The sequence below is a fragment of the Mchenga conophoros genome, linkage group LG12 (assembly GCF_057382185.1).
Source record: "Mchenga conophoros isolate Kocher_MC1m ecotype Shallow Benthic linkage group LG12, M_conophoros_male_GT1.1, whole genome shotgun sequence".
Taxonomy (NCBI): domain Eukaryota; kingdom Metazoa; phylum Chordata; class Actinopteri; order Cichliformes; family Cichlidae; genus Mchenga; species Mchenga conophoros.
This window is the reverse complement of record NC_140537.1, coordinates 32,444,428-32,463,960: the sequence shown is the minus strand read 5'-3', so window position 1 is coordinate 32,463,960 and position 19,533 is coordinate 32,444,428. Positions and strand designations below refer to the sequence as shown.

The 19,533-nt window shown below is 39.6% G+C and overlaps 1 protein-coding gene across 1 annotated transcript in view; it reads right to left on the bottom strand.

Annotated features, from left to right (window-relative positions):
• The window catches only part of srrm4 (serine/arginine repetitive matrix 4), a 63,544-nt gene extending 45,107 nt beyond the window's left edge, over positions 1–18,437 (bottom strand). The window contains exon 1 of the mRNA XM_085295309.1: positions 17,599–18,437. Within this exon, the coding sequence (XP_085151435.1) occupies positions 17,599–17,798 (200 nt within the window). The 5' untranslated portion in view covers positions 17,799–18,437. The remainder of the gene's footprint in view (positions 1–17,598) is intronic.
• Between the last annotated feature and the right edge of the window lie 1,096 nt (positions 18,438–19,533).

Sequence of the window (19,533 nt, the reverse complement as noted above, 5' to 3'; positions counted from 1 at the left end):
AAGGTTTAGTAGACTTCAAAGTCCAGTTTTGAGTAGATTATTGTTATCAGGAGACCTCTAGCTTCATCTAAATACAATCAGAAAATTGCCCAGATGTGTTTACTTTACAATTAAAAAAAAAAAATTAGATGTCATTGCAAAACCTTCTCACGTTCCCAAGCAATATTGGACCCCAGGGCATGTGGAATGGGGCTTTAGGGCAGGATCAAAATTGATAGCATAGATTATGACCTGGAGGCGAAGATGGTATATTGCTAAACGGGTATTTAAAAACGACTCCTCCAATCTGACATACCCTCACCTTGGTGGCTGTCAGTCAAACAGTAAGACAGTCTATCAGTCAAGCTGGAAGACTGTCCTTTCGCTTCAAAGTTTATGAGAAAAGATAGGGTGTCTGTGAGATTATTTGTCCTTTCCTATACAGTATTAGCCCCTAATCTCCTGCCTCTCTCGGCCCATTCTCAACAGGATGAGGTGCTGTTAAGGGCACTGACAGATGGAGAGAGGGATAGTGGAGGACTTTGGCAGAGAAGGAGTAAATATGTCAATCACCTGAAGCACTGAGGAGTTTTTCTTGGAGAGGAAAAGAGAAAAGTCAACAAGCCCAAGTTCATTTTCAACATCTATCCATTAAAGGCCTTCGGATTAATACACCAGAACACATGACCCCTGGATATTTATTATGCAGTGTGAGTTTAAATAAAATGTTTTCCTTATCAGCACACATAGTGGTTTGAAATCACGCGCACCACCTGTATCTAAAAAGCTCTGCATTTCAAAAGCATTTTTCATCAAACTGAATAGCGAGGCAAACGTGCAGGAAATCAAGGACTCAGATAAGTGGATTAAAAATAGAAACTATTCTGCTTTTTGACTTTGACGTTGATATCTACATGCATTAAGTTTGCCCTTTGGCCATCATGACAAGGATTATGCCACCAGTCAGGTTCTATTTATTTACTCAAATCATCTTTTGATAGGCCAACCCCCCCACCTTGGATGAATATATCAAACAGAATGAGGGCGTCCTGTTGTTAAATTGTAGCTGACAGCCTAAGGTTCATCACAACATCTAATGTACTGTGCTGTATTCCATTGCAGTAAGTTCTGAAACAATATTCAAATATAGACAATGTAGGTTAATGTGGAAGCTGATTGGATTAGGCAGATGTGCTTTAACTCCAGTCCTTTGGGACATCATGATTATTGCAAACATGGTTCAGAGTTTTTTCTATTTTAAACCTTTGGATTCTTTGCCAAATGCTCCCTTGGTGCATTGCAAGAAAAGCAAAATAAAAGAGTCAAACTTCTAGAACAGTCTTAATAATTTAGCAGTCTTCCTCAGAACTAGGAACTCATTTAGCTGAGCACAAAAGGCACTGGTGCATCGCCCTGGTCGGATCAAAGGCAAAGCATTAATTCGTGGCTTCTCGTTGTAGTCAGATCTGGTGTTTTATTGCAACTAGATTTCTTTAAACTGTCTTCAGACTCAAAGAGAGTGCTGAGACAAAGCAATTCTATTTCTCCTGCAAGGGCACCGCTGAGCCCAAGTTTAAATTGAATGCCCCAAAATAACTGTTTAATTATGTGGCTATCTGAGAGGCTTTCATGTTTTCCAAATGAATCAGGGGGAGTGTGATAACCGATTCTTTCATCGATGTAAAACTGGAAAAAAAAATGTCTCTCAGCTTCTATCAAAAGTGATAGGAAGCCACTGAAATGAGCTCTTGTGCCAGAGACATTAATTCGATTTCTTATAATTAGGTAGACTATCCTCACATCACCCCGATCTGTGCCAGATAAATTTAATTATTGGGCAAATTCTACTCTACCCGCTCTGTCCATATTTTTACAAGGCAGTTCTTCTGAGGATAATAGATGTCTTCGTTTATATTGGTTTACTTTCAAGGTGTTTTCAAAGGCAAATTTCCATCACAGCAGGTAATGAATCTGTTTGTGCTGGAGAGATTTCATCTGAATGTTGATAATGACCAGTTCTTTCTGAAGACCTGTTTAAAGTAAGTGAACCGAAAATGGATCAACAAGGGGCATATTTTAGCTTTTGTGACCATGATTACATATAAAAATTTATTTTGTTAAATAATATTCAAATATTGACAGCTCTCCAAGATGCTTCTCGGTTACTTAACCTATACTTGAAATGTGTTTGTCAGCAGACAACTGAGATTACGGGTGTATGGGAACTGTAGTTTTCCATGTATTTTGCACAAACTACTACAGGAAATGAATTTATATTTTTATTTGCATACACAAAGGAAGGCGATCGTGGCTCAAGAGTTGGGAGTTCGCCTTGTAATCGGAAGGTTGCCGGTTCGAGCCCCGGCTTGGACAGTCTCGGTCGTTGTGTCCTTGGGCGAGACACTTCACCCGTTGCCTACTGGTGGTGGTCAGAGAGCCCGGTGGCGCCAGTGTCTGACAGCCTCGCCTCTGTCAGTGCGCCCCAGGGTGGCTGTGGCTACAATGTAGCTTGCCGTCACCAGTGTGTGAATGGGTGGATGACTGGATATGTAAAGCGCTTTGGGGTCCTTAGGGACTAGTAAAGCGCTATATAAATACAGGCCATTTAGATATTGGATTCTTAGGGGTACAGCTAACAAATCGTTAACCATAATGGTGAGCCCTATGGTGGAACAGATGGGGATCACCAAAGTAATTAGGACTAACTATCTGACAATTACAAATGCACAAGATTTCGCATGATTTTAGAGTCTTTATTCAGAGCAATGTTTGTATGATTAAAATCTCTGTCATCACACCAGCATTGCCCAAACATATTTAATTAGATGCAATGTGAGTAACAAACATTGAACAGACAGTGAAAACAGCAAAACGATAAAAACTGTGTTTTAGTCAGAAGGTTATTTCCTTCTGCAGAAATTGTTCTGGCCCCTCCCTGGCCTTGTATGTGCATAGATGGTAACCCTGAGGCATGGAGAGCAGCAGCAAACCCCCCTGTACAGAATGAAGCACGAGGCAACGGCAACACAAAGGACATTGATTAAGTTAGTGGAAAAAGAGCGGCTGAAGTGGAGGTGGTTTGCAAATCAGCATGCAGAAATATAGCAAGAGCAGCTGCACCACTACAGCTTAAATAGCATGTCCAATACAGAAGATCGGCCAAAAAGATATGCAGACTGGTATCGGCTGAGCTATCAGCTGACGTGGGCTGGCACTGCAATGAGCTGATCTTCCAAGATCTCCCAAACTAATGTTAGGCTCACTTTTAAGATTTCTATTAATATCCTGCAAAGTACCATCTCATCAAGTCTTAAATCTACTCAAACAAACTGAGTCACTGACTGAATGAGTCAGCATTGCATTTGCTAAATGGCATCTGCAAAGTAATTTCTGCACTCATGGTATCCAGAGCCACAGATTCCCTTACACTGACCACATTTAACAAATGTCCAATGACTGAGCATTTAACAAGGCTATTACTAAACTTAATTAAGGAAATAAATGAGCCATTCCCAAGAACCCGAGTGACTCAAATACCAATCTCATGGTGTCTGGGTAGTTTGCTGATGTCATGTAAAAATAATAACTTTCCCGAGTTATCTTCTATAGTCTGAAAATAGAAAGTTGCACGACTGACTCACCATTTGCTGAAATCATTTCAGATTGAAAGATCATTCAGTTGACGTGTGAACGAGAAAGCCAGATAAGATCTCTCTTTGTTTATGCTTGTTTTTTTGTTTGTTTTTAACTTTGCGTTGTCATTTGAAGAAATGATTAGAAGATGATGTTTTTATTCCAGAAAACAAAACTGAACTATTAAATAGTCTAAAAAAAGACGAAGGTATCCATCTATCTTTTCATCTTCCCATTTCTTTGTGAAAGACGAAGATTTTGACTCCACTCTCTTGCATGTCTCTCTTACTTCGGGAACAGCGACAAACCTGTCAGCTCCATTTGTCCTAATCAGTTCTCAGTAAGATGAGCTGGTTACTGCAATGTCAGTCAGAATAACACTCACAATAGGAAGTAGCACACTGGCAAGATAGGTTTTTGAACAAGCCCCCTCTGCACGACTTTCTACTCAGCTTCACTGTCACTCTTTGACCTTGTTACTGACCTTGACATAGTTTCTACTGCTCTGAATCAGCCTCTTGCTTTAGTATTCCTGATCTATACTTGTTCAATATGTCATTAGAGACTGTGTGCCTCTGAAATCTGCCTTGAATCTCTATAGAGCAGCTTCACACAGTGCAATGTAAAACATGCCATGAGAGCTAAAAGCCAAATGTACACTGTAACTAGCCTAGTTTTAATTTAAAACAAACAAACAAACAAACAAAAACAGCAGCAGTTTTGAATATTTGGTATATTTGATGGCTCCAGTTATTTCATTTGACGGCCTCGCTCCTTTTGAAGAGATAAACACATTTAAAAAAATATAATAATTACTAGTAGAAAGCTAAAGGGTGACACTTATGTCAATTTGAAGCATAGTAGTATTTTTTATTAACTGTAGATGTCTTGATGCATGCTCAATCATCCAGGTAAGTACATATCCAAAAGTTGATTCTGTTCATCTCAACGTAGCGCTTTCAGTGGGAGAAACGTTTCATCACTCATCCAAGTGACTTCTTCAGTCTCAACTGACTGCAGGTTTCCTCAAGCTTATAAACAGTACGTTTGCATAATGACTGAAACTAGCACCACTGAAGGAACAATGGGCTGGGAGGTCAGTTAGCTGAGACTGAAGAAGTCACTTGGATGAGTGATGAAACGTTTCTCCCACTAAAAACGTTACATCCAGATGAACAGAATCAACTTTTGGATATTAACTGTAGATGTTCCTGTAGCTATTCTATAGCTAATTTAACTTTGTAAAAACTTATTGTAGATGGGTGAATGGCACCCCTACCATGACCAGTTAACTTTATGATTGCTTGCTTTCTGTTAAAAAGCTCTTAAGTTTGACCCATACAGTCCTATGTAGAGGCAACTCTCCTTTGTTGGGTACTCTGACAGTGGAGGAAGGTTAAGTTAAGAAAAGGTTAAGATAACGGATAATGCGGATAATTCTCATACCTTCTATCTGTGACAGTGCTAACCTCTGAAGGGTGCTTCATTGTCTGTGACACTGTGTCCTTACACTACATTAAAATCTTCCCTAGAGGAGCTATAACTGCACTAATGACTAGCTGTTATACACTAGGAGTGTCTTAAAATCGGGAAACACTGCTATTGATCAACAATCTGGTCAATCCTGACATAAAATACAGTAATTTTACTGCTTAAAGGTGTTAAAAAATAAATTACTACTTAAAAAGAAAGCAAGCAGCAAAAATGAATCCTAGCTAATCGGCACAAAAGACTACCTTGTTTTAAAAAAAATATTATTAGTATTTTGTTATTATGGTTATATATTGAACCGTTCAATAGCATAATGAGGCTAAAGGGCTGAGAATAATAACCTGGAATCATGAGAAGTTTAGTTGTATCTTATCTTAAGGCAGACGTATTTGCTGTTTGAAAAGGTCATGTGCAAAAGCAGCTAAAAACAAACATTTCAGATGTGATGCAACTTCACAGGAATGTTTCTGAAAATGATCTACGTATAAAGCAACCCTGTCTTTCACCTTGCTGAGAAGTTTCATAGTTTTTAAACCTCTTGTCATTTTTCAAGTCACGGGGTGACACCAAAGGTGAGAGCAAGGCCGTGTGAAGGAAATAATGTGGCGAGCCAATTAATTCCTGCGCTACCATCTCTGATTGCATTTGTGACATCAACACTGCCGCAGTTTGCACCCTTAACCCTGCATCAGTTATGCAAATGGTGGCAATTTCACATGACTGGCAGACCATCTTACTGAAATGAGGATGGGCAAGCAGCAAAAATGAAAAATGGAGGAGGAGGCTGAGACATGGGAGCCACTCAGCCTTGAAATGATTTAAGTGATGAGAAGTTGACTTTGATAAGTTCGCATTTTAATAATGAATACAATGACTGCTTCGGGGCTCCAGTTACAAAGAAGTAGCGCACTCGGCACAAAAAGAAAAAGACCAATGACGCTGATGGTCAGTCCATGTGAGACGAACCTTGAGTTTGTTTCTGAATGCCTTTTGTGTGAATCTGTGTAGATCTACAGTAAATAAGAGACTCCTGGGATGTTTTTAACACCAGAGTTAAAATTGCTTCTAGAATAAAAGGGAGCTTTGGCCTGTTATCCAGGATTTTTCAGATTTTCCAAAATGGCAACTCTGGCATATGCATACATATTTAATGAGGCTTTTGCTTCAGTGCGATTTTAGAGAGAGAGCGATTTCTGCCTACCGTCATTATGAGTGATTGCACTACCTAATGGCATGTTCCAGTTGGATGTGGTAATAATCTGTCTACCCCTGAAGCACCACTGATGTTATTATGATCAGCTGTTGTATATTCAGAACCTGTCACATTATATCATTTAGACTGAGGGTCTTGGAGTTGTGCTAAAACTGACAATTTTTTCATTATTGATCACCCTGGCCTGTGTCTGCAAATAATGTTTAAAAAAAGGGATAGAGTTGCAGTAATATTCACAGACAAATGTATTTTATTCTATTTTGTCTTTTTTCTTTGACGTGATATATTTGAGAAGCTGCAAAAAACTAATTATTCATTTTAAAATAGTTACCAGTTGATCAACTAATCAGTTGATTGACTAAATGCCTGAGCTGTGGTTTAGGGTTTGCTAATATCAGAGTATATTTAGAAAAAACACTCCATTTCCTTTCAGGTAAATTTTGGCAGTAGTGAGACTTCAACAAGAATTCTCTGGTATACTGGTGTGCATCCATGCACATCACTTGTGAATTATTTGATTAATACTAAGACGGTTTCTGGTCACACGTTTTTTGCCAGTGGTGCAACTTTTTAAAAGAAAGATGTAAATAAAATACCAAAATCAGATTTAACCTCCTAGGACCTGGTGTCCACACATATGGACATCACATTTTGGGTTGTATAGACAAAAATATTACATTTTGCTCTACAAGGGCCTGATATCCACTTACGAGGACGTTATACTGCCACTGTTCTATCCAAATTTAAAGTGAATGTCCTCATATTTGGATCTCCTTTTTCTCAGAAACAAAAATTAGGTAAAAAAAAATAAAAAATCTGGTAATTCTTTGTTTTTACATTCATCAGGTCGCAATCAGCCCAAATAGCAAAGAGAAATTAAAAATGCATGCCATGAAAGAGTTTGGGTCTTACGAGGTTTATGCACTTCCATCATAAAATATCATACATTAAATGACTAACCACTTCAAAAATAATACACCATGTGCATGGATCTATAATATGCAGACCATGTGAGCAAGCAGTTTGTGACAAACAATAGAGAGAACACTAAATACCAAATTATCACAGGATATTACAGTCACTGGGAATTCATTGTTTTCCATTTCAACTCCACTGAGTAATTACGTATTTTTAAAAAAACTGCACATGACAATAGCACTTTCACATATATTGCATTAGTAAGCCTTTGCTCACTTACACTTTACATCTGTTTTTGTTTCTCTTTATTCTGTTTGCTGCGGGCAAAGTGATTAGCAGTTAAAGTTGAAAGTTGACTCATACCTTTTACATGTCCAGGGAAATCTCTGGTTTGTGAAGATCTAATAGGCTGTAATGAGCAAGCCGTCCCTCTCTCAGTACCACGCTCATTGGTAATGAATTGCTCAAAGGAATAGGTCATCTCTTACTGTCTGTAAGATTTACTACTGTCCATTTCAACTTGAGCCAGTAGAGGACAAAGGAGCGTTTCACCCCCCTCTCTCATCGTCTATTATGAGTTTATTCAATGCTGTACATTATGTGCCTACATATAATTCAATTCCCTTTGGCCACAACTCAAGAAAGGATTTCTATTCATGGGCTGGAATATGATATTCAGTAAAATGTAATAACCTTTGCTGCTCCAGTGTCCTGAAATGGACAATCTCAAAATGTCACTCACAGAGTCTGCACTTTTATTTTCTTCCTTCTCGCAGTCTTTCTTTTGTCCTTCCCTTTCCTGCTTTTTTTCTGTTCCACCAGAAAGTCATTATATCCTTGCTTCACGCTACTGTTATATTGATTTCTATCACCTTTATTATTACAAATAATAACCATTTCTCCTTTTCATTTCTCATTTTACCCCCTTGCCTCGCTCCATCTTTCTTTCTTTTACAAACAAGTCAATTACACAAAGTGGCTGCATTCAGTGACTCTACACGGCATGTGCTTTTCACATAATGCCGTATACGTTTCGGTAATGTAAGAAACTAGAAGTTAATTTTTGCCCTATACAGCTTGATTTGCTTTGACGCTGTTGTGTACTTGCTCCTCAATGTCAACAAAGGATACAGCATCTTCTCTGAAAGCCTTTGAAACAAAGCTCAAAGTAAGTTGAGTCAAAACTTTTCTGTTTTTGTTACCACCTCAAATAGATTCAAGAGGCCAGAACATTACTGAGCCATAGATAAAGATAAGGAACATCTAATTAACTTATTAACTTTTTGTTCTTAAAAAAAAGAGCAAAAAAGCAAAAATACAAACAAAATAAAAACACATGTGATCAGACTCAAAGTAGACGTATCAACCAAAGCACTGAAAAATAATTTGCTTTTTTTAAAGGAGAATTTACAGATTTTACATTTCAGACATTTTTGTGCATTGCTTATAATTTCCCGCCTTTATGTTTCCATCTGCTACATTTATTCTTGCAGAGCCTGCACTCGGCAAACTGACAAAATCACAAGCACATACTCCAACACACATCTTGTGAACAAGCGACACAATTTACTATGTTAATGGACTTAAATGCCATGAGTCTTTCTAAATGTCAGTGCACTCGATTTTAACATAAAGTAAGTGAGGCAGGTGCAGAATGGATCCATATTACTCCAGCTCAGTGTATTTTGTGCTCGTAAGCAGTCAAATTTCTAATCAGCAAGACAGAAACTTTCAGATTTGTTTTTTTGTCTGTTATCATTATGGAATTAAATCAATTCAAGCATAAAAACTTGGGCTCAAACAAAATCAGTTCCCCCTTCTGTGCTGTTGGAGCAGCAAATTTCCCTTTACAGCATGACAGATTACAGTCTTGCCTTATGTTTTACCCATGCTTATTGAACTTCTACATCTTTGCATAGCCTTAATGAAATATCTATTGTTGTCGTTTTGTCAGCCCTGAGAGTGGGAAAGTAGGCTCTTACAATTACTTTAGAACAATTTAGAAGATGAGTGCAAACATTTTGTGTGGCTTCTGTTGCATCTTATCATTCATTCATTCATTTGGATCCACTAAATTTTAACTTAACTCTACCTTTTTTAGTATTTAGCACCATTTACAAGTAAAAATGCACTCTTGAATGTTTTATTATTGGAACAAAGATACAAATTTTTTCCTCAACAAGTATAAACACACAGGGATAACTACCCCCAAAAAAATCAATTCTAAGTATTCGTAATTAAAGAGTATTTCTGTGTCTTGTGTTGTTAAGTTTCTATTCACAGGAGTTTGCCACAATGGACAAATCTGCATATTTGATTTGACAGATTGTGATTTGTGTCTCCTGTGACTCTTAAACCAGGGATCTTGTATGTTGGTGATGAACAGATTTAAATTAAATATGTAATTAAAAAAAAACATGCTCTATGTCATTTACTGGTGAACCAGTCATTTTAGCACAAAAAAAACACTTGAATTTTGCCTTTCTAACTAAACATTTATTCCCTGAAAAACTAGAAAAACAATTCTCGACTGCATCAAATCACAATCATAAAAATGCACAATTCAGGATATGACACAGTAGCCAGCAGCTACAGGAGGGAGGGGTGTGGGTGGCATTTTCCAAGCAGAGGAGTTGCCACAGTGGGCGAACTGTGATCCCTAAAGGGAAAATTTCACAGCATCTCTGAGATGATGTAAAGGGTTAACACTCGGCTCTTTGCTTTCATCTTAAAAATGATGCTGTTGCTGTTCAGCTTTGAAGGACTTATCATGTCACTCCCCCTCCTCCCCGTGTTATATGTCAACCTCAATATGTTCTCTCATTATATACCTACATGTGTTTTCATGTGTGTGGGCACCTGGACATGCGAGTTTTTTTTTTTTTTTGAATGTTTTGTACTAATGAGGAAAGAATATATAAACACAAGTGGAAGGCCGATCAGAAATACATTTGTACTTTCTCAAGGTTTAAAGCAACTGTTAAGGTGCCGCCAAATCCTTGGCACGCCTGAACAGACCAAAGGGCCAAATCTAAACTAAATTGTCCTTCCTTGTGTTCACGGTCTTTATAACCGCTAGTTCAAGATTTCATAATTAATTCTTTAAAATTGAACTTCCTTGCTGAACAAACTTCCCGCATTCACACATTTATCTAAACTGTCTGCATCACTCTGTCACCGCTGCTGTTGCTCTTTTCAGTTTTATGTTATTTCTGTTCATGTTACAGCCACCTCTTTTATTATCTTCATGTCGCCTGTCAGGCATGGGGAGCAAGACAAAGAACAAGATGAAACAGCAATAATAACACCATATACTGATTCTGTTTAGGTATGTTCCTTTTCACTGCTAGGCTCTTGATGCCTTTGGGGGTTTGATGAACTCACTCACTACATACAATAATAATAAAAAGGCATGCGTGCATACAGTACATGTGTGTGTGTGTGTGTGCATGGACACAGTGCCTTGAAGGGTTCTCAGTAGCTTGATCCCCTGATTCATAAACTCGAATAAACACACAGTCTTACATCATTTTATGGAGTGTGTCTATGGGGACAAAAAATGACACATTTCCTGGACTCAAATATCAAAGGGTCTTTTGAGCTCTCTGTTCAAAGTGCTGCTTTCAACCTTTATCTCTATCATGCTTACACGATATTAAACATCTATCACAAGTTAGCACACGAGTCCAGCTGTAGTCAGGCACAATCGATAGGTGTGTCATTATAGCTAAACTCATTTCTCACCGCTGCGCTGTGCCTTTAAGTTGCCGAGATGAGGATGAAATTTGGAAATGTCAAAGTGAGCTTTAAAAGCCAGAAATATCACCTTTGAAGTAATTGTTGGGTCATTGGCATTCATCAATAACACCTTCAGACTCCCCAGTGCTATATTACAGCCATTTTTTGCTGTAGGCCAGTGAATATATGTCTCATTCGACTTTTAAGGTGGCACTGTTCTGAATGCCAGTTTTTTGGGGGCCTGTTGATAAAGTGAGCAAATTCTTTCATTCCTTCAGCTTACACTCAATCCTTCACATTTACTATTAAAACAAAATATGATCTTGAAGCTTTACATTTTTTAACTCGCAGCAGCGCAGCAGTACGTTTAAGGGATTAGACCTCTGTGGGTTATTTCCACTATGGATTTCTTATGGCCACTTAATGTAAAAATTATATCAGTAAATATTCTGTATAACTCACTACCTCCAGAAAATGCATGTGGAGGTGTATCCCTTTAAGAACTGGTGCAATTCTTTTAGATCCTTCTTACTTCAGAGCTACATATCTCATGATGCATCCAGGTCCAGAAGGAGAATTGCACAAAGTGGCAAGGAACTACAAACAGAAGTTGGCACTAATGCAGCTAGAAACTGTTTGCCAACCGACACTACACAAAAAAACAAGAACGCAGTGCTAACTACTCAGTGTTGATGTGGTACCTGTGTGGTGCAATAGCATTAGATGCTGCAGTACAAACAGGAGAAACATGCAGAGCTCAGTCGTCAAAAATTCGGCTTGGAACTCGTTGATAAATAAATAAACAAATAAATAAATAAAAATGAGATGAAGTCCAAACTCCAAGCCAGGAAACTCTAGAGTAAGACATCTCAACTATACAGAACTTGTATAGTTGTTGAATATTTGTTGAATATTTCCTAGTGAATAACATTGTGGTTAAATAGCAAACAGGCTTATCTATATATCTTAGGAAGGGCAGTGAGTGACTTTTTTTTTAACTTCTCTCCACCTTTAACAGTGTTTATCTTTTTTCTTTTGTTTTATTATCATCTAGTTATTGTCACTCATGGCCATAGTGGCTGCTGTTAAGCTTCAATTTTAATGGGCCTCAAAATGTCCTCCTTCCTGCAACTATTCTGTACTTCTCCCTCCCTAGCCCAACTCCTGCAGGCTATTATTTTCTCACAAAAGGTAACTGCATTGACACAAATCCTTTCTGAAACATTCTGTATTCCTTGAGTGAAAATAGGATGCAATAAGGCTTTCTATATGCTTTTTTCTTTTTGGTGACCTCAACTAAACAGTGCATCAGTTTATGTGGTTCAAATGGTTATTTAATTTGCTTATTCACATGAGAAATTTTTAATTCCTCTGGAATTCTTTTGATGCTTTCTAAATAGTTCAGCACTACTTGGGGAAAAGGGGAAGTTCTGTACATGTTAGTATTTATGAAACCCTTTTTAAATTCCATTGGGCAAACTCAAAAAGGCTTCTTCCTGAAGACCTCATGTTTTCATGAGATTTCTTCACCCTTTTTCATAGCGAATGCAAAGCAATTCATCTGCCAGTAACACGGCCAGCACCTCCTGTCTTAAACATGAAGGTGTTATTTCTTTCCAGTCTACGGTTTTGATTTTAGAGACAGATATTTAAAAAATAGTTAATTACAGAACCTGAGAGACAATAAATCTATCATACATGCCTCTATTTATTTAAAGTTAAAACTTGCAGAATTGTTCCAGCCATCTATTAAAAAGCTAAGAAGGTAGACTTTTTAGATTTGGTAACTTTTTACAGTTTTCTCACACATTTATATTTGTCTTTTTTTTTCCCCCTTGTATTTGAATCGATTAAAAATCCAATTTACCAATGAACCTTTCTGCTTTTTTTTCTCAGCCCATGACGTAAAAAGAGGCGAGAAACGCGCTGGAATAGTGCATCAAGTGTGAAGCTGCAGAAGGTAGACTGGTTCAAATGGATTTTGGAGTCAGTATCAAATGGGAATCCATTTTGGTGATAAGTCCGATTCCTGCCTGGGGAGCTGGCATCATCTCCCGCTCTCTTGTCAGCATGCTTCAGCAGCCGCATCCTGTGCTCTGAGTAATATGACACAGACACAGAGAGACCGAGTTAACACACACTGAAAAGATACTAGGAGAGGCAAGGACAGAGATACTGATGCGAGGAGAGGAAGACAAGTCGGGTAAAGATACTCTGCAATGAGGAGAGCGGAAGAACAGACACAGATGTACAACGGCAGACAAACCCCTCGTCCGTCACTAAATCATGTTTGTCATTCTCACAGAGAGAAGAAGAAAGAGAGTGATGCCTCGTCCCAAGGGGAGCTGTGACTGTTACTCCTTGATGTTTTCCAGACTCTACAGTATATCCTGTATTTATTCATGCTCCCTCTCTGAGCATTATTATTCCTGTATTTGCTTAAATGGGCGTGGATGCTGTAAGCATTCTTGCCATAGCAATTTAAATCTAAGACATTTTCTTTAGCAAATTGTGCAATTCCAACAGCCAGGAGGTGGACACGCAAACATGAAAAACTCTGAGAGGCTACAAGCCGTCAGACAATCACATGCTATGAACAAACCGCCACTTAATCAAAACAATTTTGAAGAGAAAACAATGACAAACAATATAATTATAACCCGAACTGCCACTTTATTACAGACAACAGAACGAGCCCACATACTTTAACTCTGCATGTGAACTAGACCGGTGAATCTGTTGAACGAATATCAATTGTTATCTTGTAAATATGCCTGTATCAATCAGGTGTGCAAGAAATTACAGTGCTGGAATTACAAGCATATAAGTTTGTAAACTGCAGTCAGTTTGGTCTAATGATCACATCCAGCCACAGACCAACTTTTCATTTTGCAGTTAAATTGCAGTCCACACAATGGCAGAGGTAGACTTATCATATTTCACCAAATCTGGAAATGCAACCTATTGACAATGAGAAAATGTGCATTTTGTTTAAGGATTTGTATTACATTTAAGTGTTAAGTGTAATAAAACTGACCAGCAATGACACATTTTCTATTTTATGTGTTTTCCAGCTTCTTAAATTCATGGTATGGTTGTGTCATGACCAATCTGAGAGGTCAAAACCCAAGGATATGTAAATGCTACTGTTTTTCTGTCACTCAGAAACTACTGTTTCAGCCTTAGATGTAGATTTCAGACCACACCCGACCCCAGTATTAATGGCATAATAAAAACAAAACAAAACAAAAACACATTAAAGAAGCAGAAGAATTATTGAAGTATTTTAAAATCCAATATTTTGAGTTGTATTCAAACTTAAACTAAAGTTTTGAGGCTGCAGTTAGCTTGCATTGCATTCTGTTTAAAGGTGTTCCTGTTATTTTGTCCATCCTGCTGTACGTTCCCACCGGTGCTGTCAGAGTACAAGCCCCTCCAAACACCCTTTCTCTCTCTTTCTCGTTAAACCAGCATCTGCTGAGGTAAGAGGCCTGAAACCCCCAACCACACACGCATACACACAGACCCACACATACTCACACTTCACCCCCTCCCTTTCTTTGCAGTCTCTCAAGCTTGCCATCTGCCACAGAGTTGGACAAGACCCCACTAATATGGCAGCCACACGCACACACATACACACGCATTACGAGCTTCCACCCTTATTTCAAATCCTCACAACCGCTGAAAAAAACTGCAGGGACACACATGATCGCACACGTATACACACACTCGTGGTCACACGCTATACAACATTAAGTTAGGCATGCTGCATTTTTAATCAGAAGCCCCCACGAGCAACACAGCTTGCAGGGTCATAATGGTTTTGAGACAAACCCTACCCCACTGCATAGAGCTGGTGAACTCCTCCCCTCTTCTGTGTGACTGGCCTGGAGAAGAGGATAGAGGGAGGACAGAGGGACAACAGTGGACTCTAATTACTCCTCTGTGGCTATCTGGCTCCTCCAGCATTTTATTTCAGGAGTTACGGGAGACAGTGAGAGAGAAAGAGGCGAACAGAGAGGAAAGACTAGGATGCCACGAACAGACAGAGACTCGTGCCGATTGAACATGAGGCATCACCCTGTGGCTCTCCCTCAGTCTCTTCTCTTCTTTCCATCTCTGCTTGTTGTACATAATGCCCTCTCGTACTCACTGCAATTGTTCATCACCCCTCAGTTATCCACAGTGAATAATAATGTCTCCTCTTGGAGAGAAAGAGGCAGAGGAGCAAGCCTAAGGCAATGCATTCTGATGGTCTAAGCGTTCCCCAGTCACCCTGGGCAAAATCAACAGTGCGGTAGGAAGGGAGCTAGGATGTCCTGCATCCATATTCTCTGGGTGTTGCATTTGTTTGTTTTGTTTTTCTCATTATTTACAATCTGTATCACCCAAGCCAAACTGTAAATATACACAGAGACAGGGCGAGAGACAAACTCTGGACAACGGGGACGCTGCCGTTGTCTTTCACAAATAGACCCAGGCGAATTAGCAACATTATGTCTTCTCTGTGGGGACATTTGCTCTCGCCTGCCCCTGCCATGCCGCCATCATCATCACTGTCACCCGGACGGAGCCCGTGGAGGGGCAGAGCCACTTGAGGAAAGCTTCTTTCCTGGTGAAGCTAAAGTTGAATAGACAGCTGGGCCCCGCTCCAGAGTCTCCAGCTATTGCTTCTCCCCAAGACAAGAACTAACAGACTTAAAAACTCCTTTGTCCCACACGCCATCAAACTGTTTAACTCCTCTCTGGAGGGGAGAGGGAGGGGAAACAGGAGGACAAAGGAGGGGGGAACAACTAAGCTGTAGTGCCTCTTCACCTCACTGTACAATACCTTGTGCAATACTTTTTGTAAATAGTCAACAGTGCAATAGACTCAATACTTGAAATGTGCAATTCACTTGTATTTTTATTTTTTATTCCTATTTATTCTATTTATCCCCTTTGTATATTTTATTTATATTTGTCTCTGTATTTATATATGTGTGTGTGTGTGTGTGTGTATATATATATATATATATATATGTATATATATATATATATATATATATATATATAACAATTCTGTAACTGTAACTTCGGTCGTTGCTGTGCTTTTTGGAAGTCGAATTTCCCAGAGGAACCCACCCGAGGGATTAATAAAGTTCTATCTTATCTTATCTTATCTTATCTTAAAAAGGCTGCTCAGTTCACAGCAGCCAGCCACAATACATTTCTTTCTTTCTTTCTTTTTATGAGAGCCCATTCAGTTTGCTTCTAATTTATTTTGCCAGGTTCCCCAAATAGACTTGAATCTGTCATCTGCACCAGGCTATGGTTGACTGACAGAAAAATTGTGACTACAATTATTTGGTTAGATTGCGGAGCTGGGGCACAGCGGAACAAATGCATATTTGATCACTTTCTTATAATAAAAAGTCTTTTTTTTATCCATATCCTACAAGCCAATAAAATCTTTTATAACCAAGCCATATGCAGTATTACGGTCCTGCTGTAATAGAAGCCATTAAGGACACATTATTTGATTCACTGTGTCTTTCGCTTGCCTGTGCCAATGTAGGATGAAATGGGCCATTCTAATCCTCATTAACATAGCTAATTTCACATAAGAGAAAGTTGATAGTGGGTGTCAAAACCATTCAAAGGTCACCCAAGCAAGCTACACCATTTGACAGATAAGTATATCCATGTGCCCGTGGCTCTCTGTATGTATGTTTGAACATTTATTCCATTTGTACGTGCCGTTTCAGTTGAAGCAGGGTAACCTCCTCTGATACATTTGAGAAATAGGCAAAGCAGACAGAACAGTGCCTGATAACATGGATAAAACTGTCAAAGCTAGCAGATGATGGTTGATCATGCAGACAGGAGCAAGGATGGGACAAAAACAAGAGAGCAGAGATATGCAGGAAAAGGGCATCAGACATTCATCCTCCCCTGAAGGCCTTAAGTGCTACAGCTAACCTTTGGTCGAAGGGATGAAAAGGGGGAAGAAAATGTCTAACATGGGGACGAAAGGACAAGTCTGACATTAAAAGCACAAAAAGTGCATTCACGTGACCTTTAAAGGGGTCAGATAATTGAACATCAAACTCTTCAGGCCAGCTGTGTTTGGCTGCGTGACACATGTGTCTGCATACATTAGTGGAGAAAGATCATCCAGATGGCTGGGTGATAAATCAATAACAAAGGCATGTTTGAGCTAGGCTCTTACACGACCTCTTTATTTGCTGATTTGCTGATGTACGGATCAAAAAAATGTCTTGGCAGGTGTAATTTCGCACACATGTTGATTACACAGCTTTTTCAGCTTTCTGTATTACACATTTATCTGTATCCTTACAACAAAAATAAATCCAGGTGCCAGGCGATTAATTAAATGTCTTTGACTTTTATATTTTTAAGGCATGCTCTTCTAGAGGAAACTGTATGAACTGGCACTTCTTGTATTTAGAAAAATATGTATATAAAATTAAAGGAAAGTGTGCATCAACTATATCAGCAATAGCTCCACAACCATGTGCTTACAAAGTTTAGGGTTAAAGAAAAATGAGAAGTTTGAGCAAGCGTCCACGTAAGCTGCTGAAGTAATATAGAAGTAAATACTGCAAACCGTAGATACTTACTCAGTCACTCTCCTACTGGCGGTGATGCTAGCCACAATGACACTCTCTGGTCTTGGGGTGGCCACAGCCTTGAAAGTCCCTTTCCAAAACTTCTCAAAGAGCTGCTTCTCTTCCAGCTGGAAGGTGGTAGTGCTTCCCTGAGATCCCAGGGACAGCGAGGCGCCACAGGGACCAAGCTGGAGTGAACGTGGGGGCTGCATTTCTGCTTCTTCGCTCCAAACTGAATCACCTTCAGTCACTCACCCGACAGTCTCCCTTCACTCTCATACAAACGTGCGCACACACGATACTGGTTGTTGCTCAGGAACTGTCCAAGTACTGAATCAAACCGAGCAGAGTGCAGCAGATGCTTTGCTCCGTCTTCTCTTCTCACAGCAGCAGGTCAATGTGTCAGAGCGTCTGTCTGCTCTTCACTCTTGAGCGGGAGCGTGCGGAGAAGGACAAAAGCTGACCCTCTCCAACTAGAGACCGGGTATTGTTCTCCCAGATGAGGAGGGGTAATGGAGATTGTGTTTCTCTCTCCGCCTCTCCTCTTCTGTCACATCTGCTGCTCTTTGGGATGGGGTCTGGGTTGGGTTTGGAAGCCAGAGCGCTCCTTTTTTTCCCTTTCGGCAGCTTCACACAAAATTAGGCATTCCTTGACAATAGATGGAGCATGCTTCAGTCGTGAGAAGTGAGAGACCTTGTGCTTTTCTTGCTGCTAGAGTGCAGCGTTTTAGTGTAGAGATAATTGTGCGCCCACGCGCACAGGCTGAGGGTTGAGCGGGTGTCGAGGCAAGTGTTGCGGCGTGTCTGAGGGCAGGCGTATCTGTAAGTTGGAGAGTGGGTATGCCAGAGTGTGTGAGTGAAAATCGAGTGAGAAGCTCAGCTGAGAGTGGGTTGTTTTGTGTCTCTCAGCATGTGACGTCAAAATTGGGGGCTGGACACTGAGTAAAGGGGACATCCTCCGTCATCCTCTCTCACTCCCTCGCTGTGGTACTCTCACTCTTCTAAACCCTTGATTAGATTCACTTTTCATTTTTTTTTCTCTCTCGCTCCGTTTCTTTTAATCTTTCTGTCTCTCTGCTTGTATTTCTCCTTTCCTCTCTGTCTTCCCTCCATCTTCCTTTTCCCTGTGATTTCTATTAAATACATTTTGGGGGGTTTTAAACCTACAAGAACTAATCAGTTAGACCATAAACAGAAAATAAATCCAAAATTGTTCGTAAATAATTAAAAATGAATTATTAAGCTCATTTAGTATAGTTTTAGTCTTGGACTCCACCAGAGTAACTTTACAAATAATCCTAACGTATTTTATACTGAGCCTTGCTGTAGCCCCTGAGTTTACCCACTGTCAGCATTTGGTAAATGGCAAATAGACTGATATAAATATATAGAACAATTTTCTGTTCTAACTGAGCACTTAAAGCACTTTTTACCAAAAGCATGAATGTGTTTCTATAATCTTTTGTATTTTGAACATGTAATTACTGATATATCTACTAGTTTTTATTATGTTGCAAACAGTGTAAGTCTGTCTTTCTTATCCTCTTCCTTTGTGGGACACACACACACAGAGACACACACACACACACACACACACACACAGACGATTGTCTCGTCAGTATCTTGGACAAAAGGCCGAGGTAATCAACATAATAAAAGGCCTGGCTCAGTGAGGACCAGCCAGAGCATGTGGCTGACACAAACTTCCCCTCGGGGGTTTAAGCTTTTTCCCTACCGTCACTTACCTCCTCCTCTCCTCTTTAGTCTACTTCTACACGACACAGAGCACAGAGGCACAACTCAACAACCCCCTCCCCAGCTCTCCCTTCTTTCTTCGCTCTTCTCTTCTCCACTCTGTCTCTAATGCTGCATATCATCTGCTGGTTGCCATTGCTGAGGACTCTGGAAATCTTCGAGGGGATTACAGACTACTACAGGGATGCCACC